This window comes from Pristiophorus japonicus, chromosome 1 (assembly GCF_044704955.1).
Source record: "Pristiophorus japonicus isolate sPriJap1 chromosome 1, sPriJap1.hap1, whole genome shotgun sequence".
In the NCBI taxonomy this organism is placed as follows: Eukaryota; Metazoa; Chordata; class Chondrichthyes; family Pristiophoridae; genus Pristiophorus; species Pristiophorus japonicus.
In genome coordinates, this window is record NC_091977.1 from 420226314 (window position 1) to 420247428 (window position 21115).

The 21115-nt window shown below is 41.4% G+C and overlaps 1 protein-coding gene across 5 annotated transcripts in view; it reads left to right on the top strand.

The window, feature by feature from the left end:
* The window catches only part of rb1cc1 (RB1-inducible coiled-coil 1), a 251120-nt gene that overhangs the window by 35071 nt on the left and 194934 nt on the right, over positions 1-21115 (top strand). For 3 of the 5 annotated variants that reach the window (XM_070892346.1, XM_070892352.1, XM_070892360.1), the window contains exons 2-4: positions 731-852; positions 3605-3731; positions 9595-9765. In XM_070892346.1, coding sequence (XP_070748447.1) covers positions 782-852; positions 3605-3731; positions 9595-9765 — 369 coding nt within the window. In that variant the 5' untranslated portion in view covers positions 731-781. Of the gene's footprint in view, positions 1-730; positions 853-3604; positions 3732-9594; positions 9766-21115 lie in introns of those variants that run through there. The other 2 variants (XM_070892380.1, XM_070892371.1) reach the window with 2 other exon arrangements.

The window sequence follows — 21115 nt, forward strand, 5'->3', positions numbered from 1 at the left end:
ATGGAGAAGATTTGGGGTCGGAAGCCCGGTTCTGGGTTAAATAGGATGCTGAGATTGCAAGCAGTCTGGTTCAACATAAGACAGTGGTCGGGCCAAATAAATGCCAAGGGTACGACGTTTGTGGTAGGGGCCAAAGATGATATTCTTCCCAATGTTTAACTGGAGGAAATTGCAGGGCATTCAAGGTGGAAAAGGATCAAATGAAAGAAAGAACTTGTATTTATGTAGCACCTTTCACAACTTCAGGAAGTCCTAAAGCACTTTACAGCCAATTAAATACTTTTGAAGTGTAGTCAGGAGATGGGTCTCATGAATAAGATGAGCTTAGAGGACATAAAGGGAAGTAGGAAAGAAACTAGAGAAGGTTGCAGGGTCGGTGCTGGCTGGGGCTGACTGAGGGGATGTCGCCGAGTGATCAGAATGGGAGAGAATTAATGAAGGCAATGGCATCAAAGGTGGAGTTGAGGGAGAGGTTGAGCAGATTGAAAGCTGCAGAAGTACCCTGATGAATGGAGGGCCAAAGATTAGGCAGTTGCCAGCTTCTCGTTCTCAGCTTCAGAAGAAACTCATTGTTGTTTTCAATTATTTAATTTTGCAATATGTTGAACAATTTTATTTTTTTATAGATTTGAATCGCTTGCTCGCAAATTTGTATATTGCTATAATCTTGTACATTATTTTTGAATGCGTTTATAAATTTATACTTTCTAACATGTTTTTTTGTTAATAGGTGATAAATGACTAAAGTAAAGTGAAAGCTGAAGGAAGTGGTAGTAGCAACATGAAGTTGTATGTATTTCTGGTTAACACTGGAACCACCCTTACATTTGACACAGAACTTGCTGTACAGACGTAAGTATATACTTTTTTGAGTTTTACCAACAACAGTTCCCAAAGATTTTTAATGCAGAAAAAAAGTTCAAAATGTTTGATGTGATATTGTCTCTGATCTATGCAGTAAATGTTTTATATTCACTGCTCCTTAAGTACATTTACACATCTTTAAAAACATAACTAGCTTTTTTTGCATTCTCTCGTGGCACAGGTGTTTAACAACCAAATTTGATGCAGCTGCTTTTTTGTTTTTAAAAATAATTTTATTTACATTCAATGGTTCTTGGGAGGTTCATTCTTCTATCTGCATATATTTTATGATCAGTCCAACATGGAAAAATCAATCGGACAGTCTTTATGAGTTATATCCTAACTAAACTGACTTACCCTATGTCTATGCCACAAAGAAGCCCTGTTGAGAGACCATTCCTCAGTTCTTTACCCCCCCTCCCCCCACAATTAGTTTTATGGCCTTACTGTTCCTGTCCCAGTTTGAGAAATTTTCAAACTGCTTTGTCTTGAATTTCCATTTCCAACTTATGAAATTAGGATAATCTCAATGAAGCACTTTGTTTTTGCTTGTGTTCCAATCTATGCGAAAACTTGGATTCTTGTCATGGTTTTTTTTTTCTTGACTATCACTTTTGCTTAGCATACTTTCACTGAAGCTTTAGAATTGGAACAGCAGTCTTGTATTTAAATAAAAAATACTGTTTTTCAGTACCTGGTGTACTCCACGAGCTTTGGTTCAATCTATTGTGCATGATGACATTAGAGGATTAAAGGATGTTGCTGATTTAGTTTATTCTTTTGAGATTTTCTGAATCACAAACATGAGAAGAAAATGAAGATACACTACCTCTGACATTTGTATCTCAAGATATCTAGGAAAAATGGCTCAAGTTTTACCTTCGCCAGGATGGCCCAAGTTCCGCACTTCAATATTGGTGGATTTTGAAAACTTACTTGGGAGATCCATCACTGGTGCTGTTAAGATTAACAATTACTTCCTTCTCTGTGTAAACAGACTGTGCTGCAAGCTGATTTTGTACTAAATGATTGAATATATTTTTTAATACAGCTTTGAATTGGGGAACATCACTAACAGCAGAATGTATAAATTGCCATACAAAAGTAAAGTACTGCGGATGCTAGAATTTGAAATATAAACAGAAAATGCTGGAAATATTCAGCAGATGAGGCAGCAGTTGTGGAGAGAGAAACCAAGTTAACGTTTCAGCTGAGTGTCCAGCATTTTCTGTTTTTAGTATAGTATAAATTGCCATATTTGATCTGAGCTTTTCGCAACACATTTATACTTATAGTTACAAAATTTCAAATGCATGAGCACTATTTCTAAAGCAGCTTTGGGTTTTTTGCATCCATGGTGACCTGGTATGACTTTGGAATAATGTTGTGTTGGCTCTGTTACAGCACAAAGAACAAATATAATATCCATATTTCAGTGTGCATCATGACATAAACTGGAAGTTGGTAATCATACTTATTGATGGATTATGTTCTGAATTTTTTAATTTGAGAGTTCCTGCCATTATAGATGCTGGCAAAAACTCCACACTTGATTTTGTCAAAAATCTTAACATGAGACTGCTAGCTTGCCTCCCTCTCTCTTCTATCCCAGCTGTTATTTAAGTAACTTCTTTGCAGTTGAACTAAGTGGTGTACTTGAGGGACAGAGATAAAGAGGGAACATTGGAAGTTGTGGTCGGAGGCTTCCTGCAGGTGGATGTCTCCGATCAAAATTTTTTTAATGAAAGTACCTGGTGGTCCTGGAGGAACATAGACTTGCGCTCTGAGGCCTCCATTCGCAGCCCAGCGTAGGGGCCCATGTATTCCAGGAGCGTATGTGCAGCTTAGGATCACGTGGACCAGACCAGACCAATCAATGGAAATGGCATATCCCCATCTATAGTAATGGTGATCTCCATTTGTACACAAACACAAACATTTAAAATAAATAAGAACAACACTTCACATATTTAAAATTAATTGAAACTGAATGTAATTAAATGTTTTAGACAAAATGTTCCTTTTTGAATGTTTTGTTTTAATAGGTGTAAAAATAAATGTGCCTTAATGGACTAGGGTTTTAATTTAAAAAATTGATAACATTTTATTTTTCTATCTTTGAAAACGCTTACACTGGTAAACCAGGCCTTATGCCTGCTTTTATCAGGCGTAAATGTTTGAAGGACATTCGCTGGGCAGGAATTGGGCAAATAGCCCAAATCTCTGCCCGCGAAGGCCCTTCTCCTGGGGATGGGTTGGAACTGTCGAGACATTTTGACAGTTCGCTGGTGCCAGATTTCGGAACAGGCTCATCGCATGCCGAGAACCAGCACTTGCAGGGCTTTTACGGCTGCATGCGTACATCGTACATGCCTGTAGTCCGTGGTTTTTGCCCCATTGAATACCCATAGCATTTTACATGGCAGAACTCTTTATTTATTTTCCATCACATTTACCAACCATGTAGTGGTGCTGAAGTTACTATTGTCTGGTCATATGGCCAAATATATAGCAATCCTTTGCACAAAATTCTTGGGTTTAAAAATGTTTTAAAAACTTGTTCAGAATTGATTTTTAAAAATCTGATCTTGTGTTAAGTATATTTAAAATTAATGTATATATTACATAATTTGAAATTAATAATTGAATTAAAAAAACAGTTGCTATTAAGTCCCATGGGGTAGCTTAATAAGATGGGATTTTCAACTTTATTCTTAATTTTGTAAATATGTAATTTCAGTGTTGCAGACCTTAAACATGCCATCCAAGCTAAATATAAGATTGCAACTCAGCATCAGGTGTTGGTTGTCAATGGAGGAGAGTGCATGGTTGCAGACAGGCGTGTTTGTAGCTACAGTGCTGGGACGGTAAGTTACCATTAAATTTGTACCAACAAGTCCTTGATTTAAGCAAGTTCCATTAAAGAGCTTTATGGTACTGCACTGCATTGGGCAAAAATGTTGCATTTAGATATCGATGAAGGGTAGAAAATGATAAATAATTTCTTTCCTAATTAGAATATTTATTGGTTCCCGCAGTTTGGAAGGTAACCAATGTAATCCTGCTATTTAAGAAAGGAGGGAGAGAAAACGGGGAACTGCAGACCAGTTAGCCTGACATCCGTAGTAGGGAAAATGCTAGAATCTATTAAGGATGTGGCACTTTGAAAATAATAATAGGATTGGGCAAAGTCAACATGGATTTATGAAAGGGAAATCATGTTTGACAAATCTGTTTGTTTTTTGAGGTTGTAACTAGCAGAATAGATAAGGGGGGACCAATGGATGTGGTGTATTTGTGTTTTCAGAAGGCATTCGATAAGATGCCACACAATAGGTTATTGAACAAAATTAGGGCTCATGGGATTGGGGGTAATATGCTAGCATGGATTGAGGATTGGTTAACTGACAGGAAACAACATAGGAATAAACGGGTCATTTTCGGGTTGGCAGGCTGTAACTAGTGGGGTGCAGCAAGGATCAGTGCTTGGGGCCCCAGCAATTCACAATCTATATCAATGATTTAGATGAGGGGACCAAATGTAATATATCCGAGTTTGCTGATGATACAAAGCTAGGTGAGAATGTAAATTGTGAGGAGGATGCAAAGATACTTCAAGGGGATATAGACAGGCTAAGTGAGTGGGTAAGAACATGGCAAATAGAATATAATGTGAAGTTATCCACTTTGGTAGGGAAAAATAGAAAAGTAGAGTATTTTTTAAATGGTGAGAGATTGGGAAATGCTGGTGTTCAGAGGAACCTTGGTGTCCTTATACACGAATCACTGAAAGTTAACATGCAGGTACAGCAAGCAATTAAGAAAACAAATGGTATTTTGGCCTTTATTGTAAGAGTAATGATGCCTTACTGCAATTATACAGGGCCCTGATGAGACCACACCTGGAATATTGTGTACAGTTTTGGTCACCTTACCTAAGGATATACTTGCCATGGAGGGAATGCAACAAAGGTTCACCAGGATGGGGGGGATTGTCCTATAAGGAGAGATTGAGTAGACAAGGCCTCGAGTTTAGAAGAATGAACAGTGATCTCATTGAAACATACAAAATTCTTACAGGGCTTGATAACGCAGGGAGAATGTTTCCTCTGGCTGAGGAGTCGAGAACCAGGGGTCACAGTCTCCGAATAAGGTGTTGGCCATTTAGCAATGAGATGAGAAACTTCTTCGCTCAGAGGGTGGTGAATCTTTGGAATTCACTACCCGAGATGGCTGTGGAGGCTCAGTTTTTTTTTGTGCCTATCCATGCTGTTGTGAATTTCAAAGCTGCAGCCTGGTTAAAGCACTAGGTGCAGAGTCCAAATGAAGCCTTCGAAATAGCAGAATGAGAAAGGGTTAGTTGACTCCATAGGTTACAGATTCCTTAAAGTGACAGTGTTCTTGGGCAATTTTGCACTCTGGTAAATTCAGTGGATATTATCTACCTGGATATTTATCTGCCATTTAAAGATTCATGATTTAAAACTTGTAAGATGTTAAAGATCACAGAATTAATGGCTAATTGGGTTGAAAATGAGGCTACCGGTGCATAGCAGACCCCAGGCTATGTGACTAAGGAATAAGTATGAGCGATTGGCTTTCAAAGAGATGTGAGACAGTTAAGTAGATGGACTAAATAGTGGCAGATGGACTTCAACAGAAATTAAAAGCTATGAACATTGTTCCAGGAAGCCTGAATTATGTTAGCAAATGTGGAAAATAATTTGGGATGATGTACTAAAGGTATTCAGCCAACATAAAATGCTTATCAGTAAGATGAGTCAGGTATGTAATGCATCTTGATCTTGCATTGAAACAGGTTGTGCTAACTATACAAAAGCAAAATACTGCAGATGGTGGAAATCTGAAATAAAACCAGAAAATGCTGGAAATACTCAGCAGGCCGGGCAGCAACTGTGAAGAGAGAAACAGAGTGCTAACTATGAGCCCAAGTTTCCACATGATTTGCGCCTGATTTTTAGGAGCAACTGGTGGAGAACAGACTATCTTAGAAATCGCAATTCTCCACATTTTTTTTCTGCAGTTCGAGTCAGTTAGAACAGTTCCACTTTGGAACAGAATTTTTTCTTCAAAAGGGGGCGTGTCCGGCCACTGACGCCTGATTTCAAAGTTTCCACAGTGAAAACGTACTCCAAACTAACTTAAAATGGAGCAAGTGAAGATTTTTGTAGAACTGAAAAAACCTGTTCTACACATTAAAAAATCAGGCGCAGGTTACAAATTAGGCGTAGGGAACGAGGGGGGGAAGGGAAGTCATTAAATTTTACAATAGATCCTTAGTTATACTTATACAAATATTATACAAATAAATCCAACCTGAATAAAAAATTTATAAGCAAAGAAAAGATTAAATAAACCATGTTCCTACCTGTGTGAAAGTTCTTCAGGCAGGCCTTTAGGAATCGGTTTGCCGTCTGGATCGAAGGCTGAATGGGCCGGGCCCGAGATTTCGGGCAGGGCCCGTCCCCAGCACCAGAGGTAGGTGGCGTTGGTTCGGTTCGGTTCGGGTCGGCGGCGGGGGCGGGGGGAGCAGGAGCGGCAGCGACATGCGGGCCGGGTCCGGTGGGGGGGGGGGGAGCAGGAGCAGGAGCGGCAGCGACAGGCAGGCCAGGTCGGGGGGGGAAGCAGGAGCGACAGTCGGGTTGGGTCCAGGTGGGGAGGGGGGGGGGGAAGCAGGAGCGGCAGCGACAGGCGGGTCGGGTCTGGGGGTGGGGAGGGGTGGAGCAGGAGCGGCAGACGGGTCAGGTCCGGGGGGCGGGGGGGAGAAAGCAGGAGCGGGAGTCGGGAGGAAGCAGGAGCTGGCTGTGGTAGGAGCCTTATTCATGCAGCCCCAGTGAGGCCATTCGGCCAGGGCGAGGGGCTGCGTGCTTCGGGGCCCTCCCACACAGTTTCGGGCGCCTGGAGCTACTGAACATGCGCGCCCACTGTAGTGTGCATGTGCAGAGGTCCCGGCACTGTTTTCAGCGCAGGGACCTGGCTCCGCCTCCCTACAGCTCCTGCTGTGCCGCGCCGAGGGCCAGAGGACCTGCAGGGAGGTGGAGAATACGGAGGGTTTTTTTAGGCGCACTTTGTGGCGCGAAAAACGGGCGTCCAGGTCGGGACTGCGCCGTTCTAGGCGCGGCTCGAAACTTGGGCCCATTATATTGGCAAGTAGTGAGACAACATTTGGAAACTTGAGTATTTTTGTCTCGCCTAACTAGGAAGATCTTGATGCATTGTTGAAGATTCAATGTAAAGTGGCCAAGATTGATTTCTGCAACTTAAATCTGAAAGATTTGCTACACTTGCCTATCTTCAGAGAAAGACAGATAGAAACAGAAAATGGAGGGATAACTTAGATGCTAACATATGGGGCTCAATTTTCCCCAAAGCTGTTTTTTTGGCGTACTTGAAGAGTAACGGCCATTTTTTTGGGGCCCAAGTATGCCAAAAAAAAATCATTCAAGTTTCCCCGTTTTAAGTCTTCATTTTGGCGCCACCTAGCCCGTCGTTTAATTTTGGGGGTGGAGTCCAAAATCTGCGCCAAATAGATCGGGTTGCCACGGTAACCAGGGGCATAATACGGGCTGAGGCTGGAAAGTGAAACATACAACCAGCTCACAGCAACCTGCATAAGCACATTGAACATTGCAGCAACTTACCTCCATTAAATTATTAAAAGTCCCCCATCCCTCCCGATGCCAATCCCGGTCCTGCTCCGATCCCAGGCCGAATGGCCTCTTGATCCCCGCACCTATCCTTGGCTGAATGTCCGCTCTCCTCCTCCTCCCCCCCCCCCCCCCCCCTCTCTTGCCTCTCCTGCTGCTGCTGTCTTCCGTGGAACTGCATCTGCTGCGCTGATTTATTTACCTGCGCCGATTTTCTTAACTCAGTGGAAGGTTTTTCTGCAGAGACCACATACGCTGTCCGAAGAAGAATTGGAGTAAATCTGAGCTGGCCAGACTTGTCTAAATGGCCAGAATTGGTGCAGGTAGCAGGTTATGGCCCCAATGACTCTCAAAAAAAAAAAACTAACACAAAAAATCGTAACTAACTGAGTTACGCTGGCGCATATTGATTGAGGGAAACTTGTATTTTTTAACTTGGGTCAAAAAACGGGCGCAAATCACTGGGGAAAATTGAGCCCGTGAAGTTGAATTGTAGAACTAGAGAACATGTGTATAAAATGAATTGGTTTTCAGAAAGATTTGGGATTCGAAATATTTGTGTGTTCTCTTTCCATACCCCATTGTAATTTTGCTGTAAAGACTCAAAAAAAAAACGCTTTTAACTTTTAGAAAATTGGATAAATATCTTGGGGAAACCTATTAAATGTATCAGGATAGGTTACAGGCTGTTTGGAACAAAATGGTTATTGTGACCATGGAAATGTCATACCCAAGAAGTAATTGATTCAGAATATAAACTGCAGGATGTAAAATTAGCACTTTGCTAAGTGACCAAACAAAGACTCCAGTATTTTGATAAATTACCTTTTCGATTTATCCATACTTTAATTGGGTGAACTCAATCTTTAATATTCATAGAATCATCGTGCCTGTGCTGGATCTTTGAAAGAGCAGTCGTGCTTAGTCCCACATCCCTGCTTTTTGTCTGTAGCCCTGTAAGTTTCTTATTCTCAAGTACTGGTCCAATTTCCCTTTAAAATTATTTATGGAATCTGCTTCCATCACCTTTTTAAGATGGAGCATTCCAGATTCTGACAACACTCAGTGAAAAAAATACTCCTTATATCCCTTCTAGACCTTTTGGCAATGATTTTTAATCTATGACCTTTTGTTATTGACACACTCACCAGAGGAACTACTTTTTCCCTATTTACTTTATCAAAACCCCTCATCATCTTGAAAATCTCTCGGGTCACCTCTTGACTTTCTCTCTTCTAAGGGGAACAGTCTTAACTTTTCCAATCTCCTCACAACTGAAGTCTCTCATCCCTAGCAACATCCTGGTAAACCTCCAGTACCCTTTCTAAGGCCTTTACACCTTTCCTGAAGTGTGTTACCCAGAATTGTCCAGAGACCTCCGCTGGAGTATTAACTAGTGATTTATAAAGTTCTAGCATGATCTCTGCTTTTATATTCTATTCCTCTATTCATAAACTCAAGTAACCCATGTTTTTTTTAAACCATCTTCTCAATCTTGCCACTTTTAAAGATTTGTGTACGTGGTCATCAAGATCTCTGTGCTCATTTGCACTTTTCAAAATTGTGCCATTTATAATGCACTGTCTTTCCATATTCGTCCTCCCAAAGTGCATCACTTCACATTTCCTCACATTGAACTCCATCTGCCATGCGTCTGCCCATCTCGCCATCTTGTCCGTGTCATCCTGAAGTCTATAACTATACTTGCCATGATCTACTACTTTGCCAATATAGATTGCCTATAGCTTTACTCTTTTGTTGCCTTATTTTAAATTGCAACTATTTTTTCAGTATTTAACTCCGTACATAAGGATTGTATCCATGCATCAGTTTGAAATGTATATGACCAAATGTGATCTGTATAGTCATTTTGATTGATGAGCAATCATTAAAGATATGATCACTTGTACAAGTTTCTACTGTTGGCATGCTTTGAAACTAGCAGGGTGTTCCAATAAGTTTCCCTAACTAAGCTGCTACTCATTCATGTCCTGTAGGAAAACACTTCGAATGCATTGTTAAATTTAAGCTTCACTCTTTTTTATAAAATTTTAAACCACAGGATACAAATCCCATATTTCTGTACAACAAAGAGATGATTCTGTGTGACCGTGCACCAACTATTCCTAAGACCACGTTTTCTGCAGAAAATGAGATGGGGCTGAAAGTAGAGGAGTCCCTAATGATGCCAGCTGTCTTTCACACAGTCGCCTCTAGAACTCAGCTTGCTGTGGTAAGATTAATAAACATATCTTATGTATTTAATTTGTCTGTATTTAACATAAGTTACTGAAAGTTGTTGAAATATCTTCTGAGTTAATGTAAAGTGATGAATCTCTGTCATGGAGTGCAAGTGGTTTTATAAATCATTGTGGCACTGTTGGTCACTCAGGATGTCTGATCTACAGAAGTGATACTCCATGCAGAGATGCCTGGTTTGTCTTTGCTCAACTAAAGATTTTGTTTTTCTGGCCACTTGTTAGATTGTAGCACTCCAATTAAAAGTGTTAAGGTATGAGGGTGATCCTTTTTTGTTGTAGGATTTTAGTTAGATATTCTCTATAGCTTAATGCTATTTGGGTGCAATTTAACAATAATTTGATAGAGAGCTTCCTTTCTATCTTGCTTTCTCTTTCTCTCTCTCCGGCCCTCCTTCCTGAATGGCTAGTGTGGGTGGAAGCCTCAAATGAGTACTCATTGTGGAGGTCGATGACATTTTTGGACTGCTCAAAAATTGTAATTAAATGCATTTTGCTAATATTTGGATATTTATAATGGGAATGTGCATCTTAATTCACTGCCCATCAGCTCTGCATGTTGCTGGAGCAGGGATTAAAGAGAACAAGTGGAGGTATGGAAACAATGTTTTTAATTTTTTTTATTTTCCCCTTTTTTTAAAATAGTCATTTTATAGTGAATCTATAAAAGTGACCCTCAAACAAATCGTGAACAAGAGTGTAGTTCTTGAGCAAGTCATTGCTCCAGCTTGAATAAACTCTGGGATCCTCAAATAAAGGGTAATAAGAACATAAGAACATAAGAATTAGGAACAGGAGTAGGCCATCTAGCCCCTCGAGCCTGCTCCGCCATTCAATAAGATCATGGCTGATCTGGCCGTGGACTCAGCTCCACTTACCCGCCCTCTCCCCGTAACCCTTAATTCCCTTATTGGTTAAAAATCTATCTATCTGTGACTTGAAAACATTCAATGAGCTAGCCTCAACTGCTTCCTTGGGCAGAGAATTCCACAGATTCGCAACCCTCTGGGAGAAGAAATTCCTTCTCAAATGAATGCCCTCAGCTTGAAACAGATATAAAATATTGCTTCACAACACGTAAAAACCCTACTTCCATCCAAGAACAGCACTTGCAATGTAGAAAAATGTCCTAAATGGAGAAAAATGTTCACAGAAGCATAACCAAAAAGAATCTGAGTATAATTAATAAAATATGTGGCGATGCGATTTATGAACTGGAATTTGCAATAATTATTATTTTCCTTCACATAAGGCACTCGCACAAGATTCCCTATGATGCTGGCCAAAAATTAAAAACTTAATTTGCTACTCCCTGAAGTGCTTCTCAGTTTGAACACCCGATCTGAATAATTATCACTTTTCTGCAGTCTTGCTACAGTAAGATACCATAAATCAATTAAGCTGAGAACTTTTCACGGAAGCATATTATACATGTGAAATAAAAATCATTTGTAAGGGACTCTAGCATGATGAAACCAACCTTTTGTTTTTATTGACTTGTTTCAAATGCAGCACATGAATTAAAATGAGAAAATTACAACAAGAACATACAATAATGGTACAGCATTGCTAATGAAACGGAACCTTGTTCATAATCATCGGAGTTGTCAAACAGCGCATGCATGGATGTACCATGTAAACCTGCTTAGTATCCAGCTTATTACTGTCGTCAGATATGAGGGGCAATTTTATTTTTTCTGAAAACTTACAGTCCAAAGTGGTTGATCTGTATTGTACATGGGAGCACAAAACAATTAAATATTACAGCATATTTCTAAGGAATTAGAGATTCACCTTCAAACTCTGTTTTAATCCGACACTAACTCCTTTTTCAGTGCCACTTTTACTATTCCTCTCACCTGTTCTGTAAAATTCTTTGTAGCAGTACGGTGGAGGAGGATTTCCTGGAGTATATTGGGGATGGTTTTCTAGACCAATATGTTGAGGAATCAACTAGAGGGCTGGCCATCCTAGACTGGGTGATGTGTAATGAGAAAGGACTAATTAGAAATCTTGCCCCTTGGGGAAGAGTGACCATAATATGGTACAATTCTTTATTAAGATGGAGAGTGACACAGTTAATTCAGAGACTAGGGTCCTGAACTTGAGGAAAGGTAACTTCGATGGTATGAGACGTGAATTGGCTAGAATAGATTGGCGGATGATACTTAAAAAGGGGTGGTGGTGGATAGGCAATGGCAAACATTTAAAGATCACATGGATGAACTTCAATAATTGTACATCCCTGTCTGGAGTAAAAATAAAACTGGGAACGTGGCTCAACCGTGGCTAACAAGGGAAATTAGGTATAGTGTTAAATCCAAGGAAGAGGCATATAAATTGGCCAGAAAAAGCAGCAAACCTCAGGACTGGGAGAAATTTAGAGTTCAGCAGAGGAGGACAAAAGGGTTTAATTAGGAGGGGGAAAATAGAGTGAGCGAGGAACATAAAAACTGACTGCAAAAGCGTCTATGGATATGTGGAGAAAAAGATTAGTGAAGACAAACATAGGTCCCTTACAGTCAGAATCAGATGAATTTATAATGGGGAACAAAGAAATGGCAGACCAATTGAACAAATACTTTGGTTCTGTCTTCACGAAGGAAGACACCAAAATAACCTACTGGAAATACTAGGGGACTGACGGTCTAGTGAGAAGAAGAAACTGAAGGAAATCCTTATTAGTCAGGAAATTGTGTTCGGGAAATTGATGGGATCGAAGGCCAATAAAACCCCAGGGCCTGATAGGCTGCATCCCAGAGTACTTAAGGAAGTGGCACTAGAAATAGTGGATGCATTGGTGATGATTTTCCAACAGTCTATCGACTGGATCAGTTCCTATGGACTGGAGGGTAGCTAATGTAACAACACTTTTTAAAAAAGAAGGGAGAGAGAAAGCGGGTAATTATAGACCGGTTAGCCTGACATCAGTAGTGGGGAAAATGTTGGAATCAATTATTAAAGTTGAAATAGCAGCGCATTTGGAAAGCAGTGATAGGATCGGTCCAAGTCAGCATGGATTTATGAAAGGGAAATCATGCTTGATAAATTTTCTAGAATTTTTTTGAGGATGTAACTAGTAGCGTGGACAAGAGAGAACCAGTGGATGTGGTGTATTTGGACTTTCAAAAGGCTTTTGACAAGGTCCCATACGAGATTGGTGTGCAATATTAAAGTACATGGTATTGGGGGTAATGTATGGACATGGATAGAGCACTGGTTGGCAGACAGGAAGCAGAGAGTCGGGATAAATGGTTTTTTTTCAGAATAGCAGGCAGTGACTAGTGGGGTGCCCCAGGGTTCAGTGCTGGGACCCCAGCTATTTACAATATATGTCAATGATTTAGATGAAGGAATTGAGTGGAATATCTCCCAAGTTTGCAGATGACACTAAGCTGGGTGGTGGTGTGAGCTGTGAGGAGGATGCTAAGCGGCTGCAGGGTGACTTGGACAGGTTTAGGTGAGTGGGCAAATCCATGGCAGATGCAGTATAATGTGGATAAATGTGTGATTATCCACTTTGGTGGAAAAAAACATGAAGGCAGAATATTACCTGAATGGCGGCAGATTAAGAAAATGGGAGGTGCATTGAGACCTGGGTGTCATGGTACATCAGTCATTGAAGGTTGGCATGCAGATGCAGCAGGCGGTGAAGAAGGTAAATGGCATGTTAGGGGATTTGAGTATAGGAGCAGGGAGATCTTACTGCAGTTGTACAGGGCCTTGGTAAGACCTCACCTGGAATATTGTGTTCCGTTTTGGTCTCCTAATCTGAGGAAGGACGTTCTTGCTATTGAGGGAGTGCAGCGAAGGTTCACCAGATTGATTCCTGGGATGGCATGACTGACGTATGAGGAGAGACTGGATCAACTGGGCCTGTATTCACTGGAGTTTATAAGAATGAGAGGGGATCTCATAGAAACATATAAAATTCCCAGTCAATCCAGTCTCTCCTTATATGTCAGTCATGCCATCCCGGGAATCAGTCTGGTGAACACATAAAATTCTGACTGGACTGGACAGGTTAGATGCAGGAAGAATGTTCCCGATGTTGGGGAAGTCCAGAACCAGGGGTCACAGTCATAAGGATAAGGGGTAAGCCATTTAGGACCGAGATGAGGAGAACCTTCTTCACTCAGAGTTGTTAACCTGTGGAATTCTCTACTGCAGAGAGTTGTTGATTCCAGTTAATTAGATATATTCAAGAGGGAGTTAGATATGGCCCTTACGGCTAAAGGGATCAAGGGGTATGGAGAGCAAGCAGGAAAGGGCTTTTGAGATGAATGATCAGCCATGATCTTACTGAATGGTGGTGCAGGCTCAAAGGGCTGAATGGCCTACTCCACCTATTTTCTATGTTTTTAATGTTTACTGCTCTCCCAAAATCCATCATTGGCCACTGGTGACTTCCTCTCATCTCTTCACGACTGTCCTCACTTAGGGCTTTAAATTGGCCAGGAGTTGCTCTTTTTTTTGGAGCATCTTGATTTTTCTGGGGTATCTTAAAAATCCCCATTTTGCACATTCAATTTGCGCCAGTGTAAGTGAGTTGGTTACGATGTTTTTTGTTTAGTTTAGTTTTTTCTCAAAAGGGGGCATTACCAACCACCTACGTCAGTTTTGGCCACTTTGACCAGCTAATAGTTACTCCAAATCTACTTAGGCCAGCATATGTGGCCACTTGTGAAAACCCTTGCAGAGAGTTAAGAAATCTGCGCCGGATGGTACATCGGAGGCCAGCAGAACTTAATGACTTGACTAAAGAATGTGAATAGGATCAAACAGCTACACAAGACATCATATGACAAACTTCGCAAAGTTAATTTACTATACAACAGAAGCATTCATGAAAGCTTAAACTACAAAAATAAAAATTAAAAGATAGTTGAATTAAATTGTCCTAATCTCACAACTAATTTAAACAACTATTTGTTTGCAATGGTTATACTGGGCCAAAATTGAGCCCATATTATCTAAATAAAGTCGTCTTCAATAAATAAGCTATTCTGTGTTCCTCCGTCACTTATGTTCTTCTTTCACAATAGCACAAGGTAAATAGGCTTGACAAATGGTCACCACTATTCACAAACAAAATATATTTACATCATTTTTTCAAAATATCCAAATAAAAATAGAAATAAATAAGTCCTACCCTACCTTATCTTCAGTCCGGAAAGGCAGCGGGCCAGCCACTCGGCCTGGGATAGGGGCGGGACGCACCAGCAGCTGGCATGATGATGATCGAATCTCGTGCTGCAGCATGCACTCTGAGAGGCTGGGGACGAGGAGCTATACTCCAACGCGCATGTGCAGACGTCCCGGCACACACGTCAGTGTGGGACACTGGCTCCGCCCCCAACCCGACTGGCCACGCTGCGCAAAGATCTGGAGAGGCAAGACAGTGGCCAAAGTGGGGAGCGTTTTTTTTTTAAATTTATTTTTCCTCTCTTTCTTCCCCCCACCCCCCCGAGCTCTTTTCAACGCAGAATAGCAGCTCATCTCCGGTGAGCGCGCCGAAAAAAGGGGTGGGCCAATTTTGAGCCCATAGCTTCCGCATTGAATTTCATTTTGTCAACTGGATCACTGATGCATGCAGAAACCCATCACTTGCTTCAGTCTCCGAACAAACTGAGAAGTCTACATCAGCAGAATTTTTATTTTCCCTACAGTGTGTACACTCTCTGTTCCATAGGGACACATATTGCTTACCTAAGAAGGGAGAGCTTATGTGCAGGTTTGCAGAGCCAAAGTTTAAGGAATCCTCAAGTGTGCGCAGAGTTTTTAACCAGCTAAAAGTACACAATTTACCAGTACAAAGCACATTAATCTTGTTCCTTGTCCAGATAGTGCTACACTGCCACCTTACCTGCTACATAGAATTTACAGGCCACTTGGCCCAGCTGGTTTGTCAGTGTTTATGCCTACTTCAACTAATTCTACCTGCATATCCCATTCCTTTGTCCCTCATGTACTTATCTAGCTGCCCTTAAATGCATCTTTATGCATTTTGTTTGGTTTACAGGGTTATCTGGAGCTGAGGGTGAAGCATCCCAGTGATGGGGCTACCCCTCCTTGTTCCATTATTGAAACTAGCTGGCCAGTTAATAGTACCCTCGGGTACTGCAGACCTGCCTGCATTACTGAGTATACCACAGACAGTTGACTTGGTTCTGAATTTCCATTGTTAGGTATGTGACTTTGCAGGCAGCTCAACCCGGAAGAGATGGATCTGTGTACGTTCTAATATCTAGCCTCCAGATAATGACTTAAAGCAGCTCAGTTTGGTCTTTTTCAACTTTATTATTGACATCTGCTTTCAATGTGGTGGAAAGGCCTATATAGGTCAGCTTGGATTGTGTCAGCTTCCTTGATGATTTATACCTATTTTCTAATACTGGATACAGTAGCATAGTGGTTATGTTACTGGACTAGTAATCCAGAGGCCTGGACTAATGATCTGGGGTTCACATGCCAGCACGGCAGCTGGGCAATTTAAATTCAGTTTAAAAAATTTTTTTAAATTGGAATTTAAAGATGGCGCTGGGGTAAAAAGATGGCTTCTCCAAGGTGGATTCCCTGAAATAAGGAATCGACATCTGCCCTTAACGACCACAGAATCAAACAGATGAAACCTTAGATTCACTTTTATGATCTTTATTCAAGCATATGAAGGGGAAGCTCAGTCTTAGCTTCCTAAGACAGGATCTTCCCCGAGTGATGGTTCTACACACAGTTATACATTTTTCGAGGTGCGAGACCCACATGCACAGCCTTCTATGACCACCGGTTGGCCTACAGCTCATCAGCGGAGCTACATTGATTTGTTAACCCTTATCAAACGGGCTGCTGAATGGTTCCACAGCATCTCCATCTCCCAGCTAATGCAGACCTGACCTCAGTCTATTGCAATGTGGTGGTCTGCAGTTTCAACCTTGCTCTGTATTTTGTTAAGCTTGTTCTGCAGTTTTTAAAGATAAGCACACAGGCACGAGCTACGCCCTTTAACCTGATTCCATACCATACTCTTATTTTGGTTTTAAATATACTTTTTACCCCCTTACAATGGTCTCAGTAATGGTGACCATGAAACTGCTGTTTTGTTGTAAAAACCCATCTGGTTCACTAATGTCCTTTAGGGAAGGAAATCTGCTGTCCTTATCTGGTCTGGCCTACATGTGACCCCAGACCCACAGCAATGTGGTTGACTGTTAACTCCCCTCTGAAATTGCCTAGCCAGCCACTCAGTTGTATAAGGCGGCTCACTACCACTTTCTCGAGGGCAATTAGGGATGGAAAATAAATGCTTGCCAGCGACGCCCACATCCCATGAATAAATAAAAAAATAAAATACTAAGCTTATTAATTAGCAATTGCATAATTCAGGTCCTTTGAAAATGCGCCATATAAAGAGGCATGCCCACCATGAGGCTGATTCCCTTCCAGAGTGTTCTGTGATCGGTCGGTGTGGATTGGAGCCCTGCCTCCCTGCATGCCTTGGAGTTCTGAACCATGAAGCAACAGTGATCGGACATGTCTTTTACATTCAGTTTGACCTACATTACGACTTTGCTTTTTCCCCATCTTTCTTCATAACAGCAAAGTGACCTTTTGTCCTTTTTAATAGGCTTCCACACTGATGTTAGCATCCCTGAGGATCCTTAGGTGCTGATTTGAATCAAAAATTAGATTGTTCCTGTATCTTAGAATTAATGGCTCGTAATTTGCGGTCAGCAGTGAAGCAAAGGCATTCACTGCTAGCCCTGAAGTAAGCTTCCCACAAAGATCTCGTGATCTGAGTGATGAGAAGTTCAACTTTTCCGACCCGTAATTGAAATCAACATAAATTAATGGGGAATTCCTGACGCGAGCTGCTGTGATGTCAACAGGCTGTGTAAGCAGCCAATCAAAATATAGAATTCTTAGAGCGAGCCAGGAAGTGGGTAAGCCACTTTGATTTTTTTTTAAATATTAGAGATAGCAAAACAAAGATGGGGGCTCTTATGGCAAACGTGAAATTAAGACACTGTTTTAAAAGTTATTTAACTTTTTTCTAAAAGTTTCTTAAACATTTTAATTTTTATTAAAATGGATAAATTTGACACTCCACAACATGAAAATGAGTTTTTCAGGGTCATAAGTGTTTGTTTCGCAGTCAATACGATGTTAAAACCCCAGTCACACCTAATCCAAAAGGGTCTAACTTTTAATGGGGTATTTAACAGCAGTATTACTGCGGAAGAGCCACAGTTTTCATCTGTTTCCATGGTTACAGATTACACTGATTGCCTGCTTTGGAGGGGGCCTACAGTGCAGCCTGTGGAGGAGCAGTGAATGATGGACAACAATTTTCACGAATCCTAAAGTTGCGGTCAGTTTCAAAGGTGAAATGATGGCGAAAGCTGTTAGTTCGCCATCACCGGGACTGCAAGTTCTGGGACAATGGCCCAGAAATCTCAGTCGGCTGCTTCCCGCATGCGATCGAGGGAAACAGTTTAAAAAAGATACGCACTTAGCTGAAGCTGCTGTGCCCACGCGAGTTCCCGGTCCTGAGGCCTCCACTGACTGCGCGTGCACATCAGGACGTGCGCAGGGCTGGAGCTGCAGTCACATGGCTCTGGGCAGCCAAACCAGGTTAAAGTATGTTCTTCTTCATAATAATGGGAACTCCGTAAGTTGGAGTTCCCATTATTATGAATGAGAAACCCCCCTCCCTAAACACCCAAAACACTAATTTAATAAAATAGAAAAATTGCACCATGTATTTTTAATTAAAATCTTGTTTATGTATTATAAAAAAAATATTTCTGATTTAAAAAAAAAAAGTTTTTAAAATTATGATTTTATATAAACTTGCCGTAATGGGGAGGGTTTTAACAACATTTGCTTTTATAATTTTATTTCAAAGTTTTTGTGTATTTTAAAACTCTTGCACCTGTAAAAGTAGGCTATGCGCCTGCTTTTATCAGGCACAAGAGTTTTCAGGACATTTGCTGGGTAAGATATGGGTATATACCGCAATCTTGCCCATGCAAATGTCCTGGCTGCTTAGATACAGAGGATCTGTCAAACTCCAGCTTGACAGATCGGAAAAGCTGGTTTTCAGTGCATGTGCATTGTGTGCTGAAAAACGGCTTTTGCGATGCCTACCCTGGTCCGTACACACTCAGTATGGACCCGGGAGGCCAGAATTTCTGGGCCAATATCTTTCGAGATCCCATCTTGGATTGGAAATGATCACAATCTTATTTTGTCGTTGATGTTTATATACTCTCTCAAAACTGCTGCTGTTGCACCCTTGACCAAAGAAAGGATATACTTGTATTTGGAGGTTGTTCAGAAAAGGTTCATTAGGTTGATTCTGGAGCTGAGGGGATTGACTTATGAGTGTAGGTTGGGCCTATACTCATTGGAGTTCAGAAGAATGAGAGGTGATCTTATTGAAACTTAAAAGATAATGAGGGGGCTCGACAAGGTGGATACAGAGAGAATATTTCCACTCGTAGGGGAAACTAAAACTAGGGGACATAGTCTTAGAATAAGGGGCCACCCATTTAAAACTGAGTTGAGGAGAAATTTTTTCTTAGAGGGTTGTAAATCTATGGCATTCTCTGCCTCAGAGCTGTGGAGGCTGGGTCATTGAATATATTTAAAGCAGAGATAGACAGATTTTTGAGCGATAAGGGAGTAAAGGGTTATGGGGAGCGGGCAGGGAAGTGGAGCTGAGTCCATGATCAGATCAGCCATGATCTTATTGAATGGCAGAGCAGGCTCGAGGGGCCAAATGGCCTACTCCTGCTCCTATTTCTTATGTTCTTATGACCCATCTGTCCTCTCCAGTTATTGCCCCTTTTCCAATGTCCTTCCAGTGCATTATCTCTGATCCACATTCTCATCTCTCCAGAAGCCTTTTTGAATTCTTCTACTGCCCTTTTCACAGCACAAAAACAGCCTGTGATTGTAGTGCATTATGCCACCTTGTTCTTGATCTATCTAGTGTTTAACATGGTTGAGCACACTGTCCCCTAGTGCCTCCTCTGTCATTTAGCTCCATTGTGCTGCCCTTTCTGGTTCCTTTCCTACTTCTCCAAATATAGCCAGTGCATCTTTGGCAATGGCCCCTTTTCTCTGTACTGTCTCAAGTCTCTCCAGGGATCCAGCTGAAGCAAATTCTTAATCCACTTCCTCCTCCCTGGTCTACATGCTGGCCCTTGGTACCGTTTTCCTCATGAATGGGGTCAGATTCCACCTGTATGCTGATGACACCTAGCTCTGTGTCACTACGATTCCTTTTGATTTGCCTTTGCACTGTCCAGACTTCTTGACTGACATTAAGTCTATGTTGTCACAGCTACCTCCAGCTCAATATTGGTATGACTGAAGCTACGAATTCTGCTTCCTGGCCACTGATTCCATCTCTCTCTAAGCTGACCATTCTCTTGAGCTGATCCAGACCAGTCATGATCTTGTCCTTTTTGATCCTGAGCTGAACTTTAAGCCCCACATCCTATGCAGGTCCAAGACCACTTACTTGAACCTCTGCAACATTGCCCGCCTCAGCCCTTCTACAGCTGAAACCATCCTCCAACCTGAAATCTCTGTTTGTCTAAATATCCACCACTTGCATACTATCCCAAACTTAAGTCCTGCTCAACCATCAACCCTATTCTTGTTGACCACTGGATTCCCTATTAGGTATGCAATTGAAATCCTCATCCTCTATAAATCATTCCATGGTTATGCCCACTCTAGCTCTGGCCCTATAATCCTTTGCGAGCTTTTTTCATCTGACCTTGTACACGTTCCTTCTTCCCTTCACCCCACCATTGTTGATGTGCCTTCAGCTTTCCGGACCTTCATTCGTCTTTCTAAGTGTAGCAGCTAAACTAATCTAACCTTTTTGATGTTTTTGACCTTGATTCATCTCAACTTGATGAGTAAAAGTAACTGGCAGTCATATACATAATTGAGGCAACCATACAGTATTTGTTTATTTGAATGTGGCTTGGCTCCTCCCTCAGCTTTGGGAACATTTGTGAATCTTTCAAATATTTGTTTCAAAATAGGCTGGGGGCATGATCCTGCAACTATTTTCTTAAACTGCATTCAGTTTTGTGACTGAGTTAAAGGGACAGCTACAATGATATACTAGACAAGAATGGCCCCCAGCTAGTATTAGACTCAACTCCACGAGATATCCGCTACTGTTCCTTGAACTCTTGCTCATCTAGATCCTGATCAATCAACTAACAGTTCTTTGCTCATTGCTTGGGTACAGGGTGAATGAATCCCTTTGGGTACTGTTTCCACCTGCTCTGCCGCAAGCCT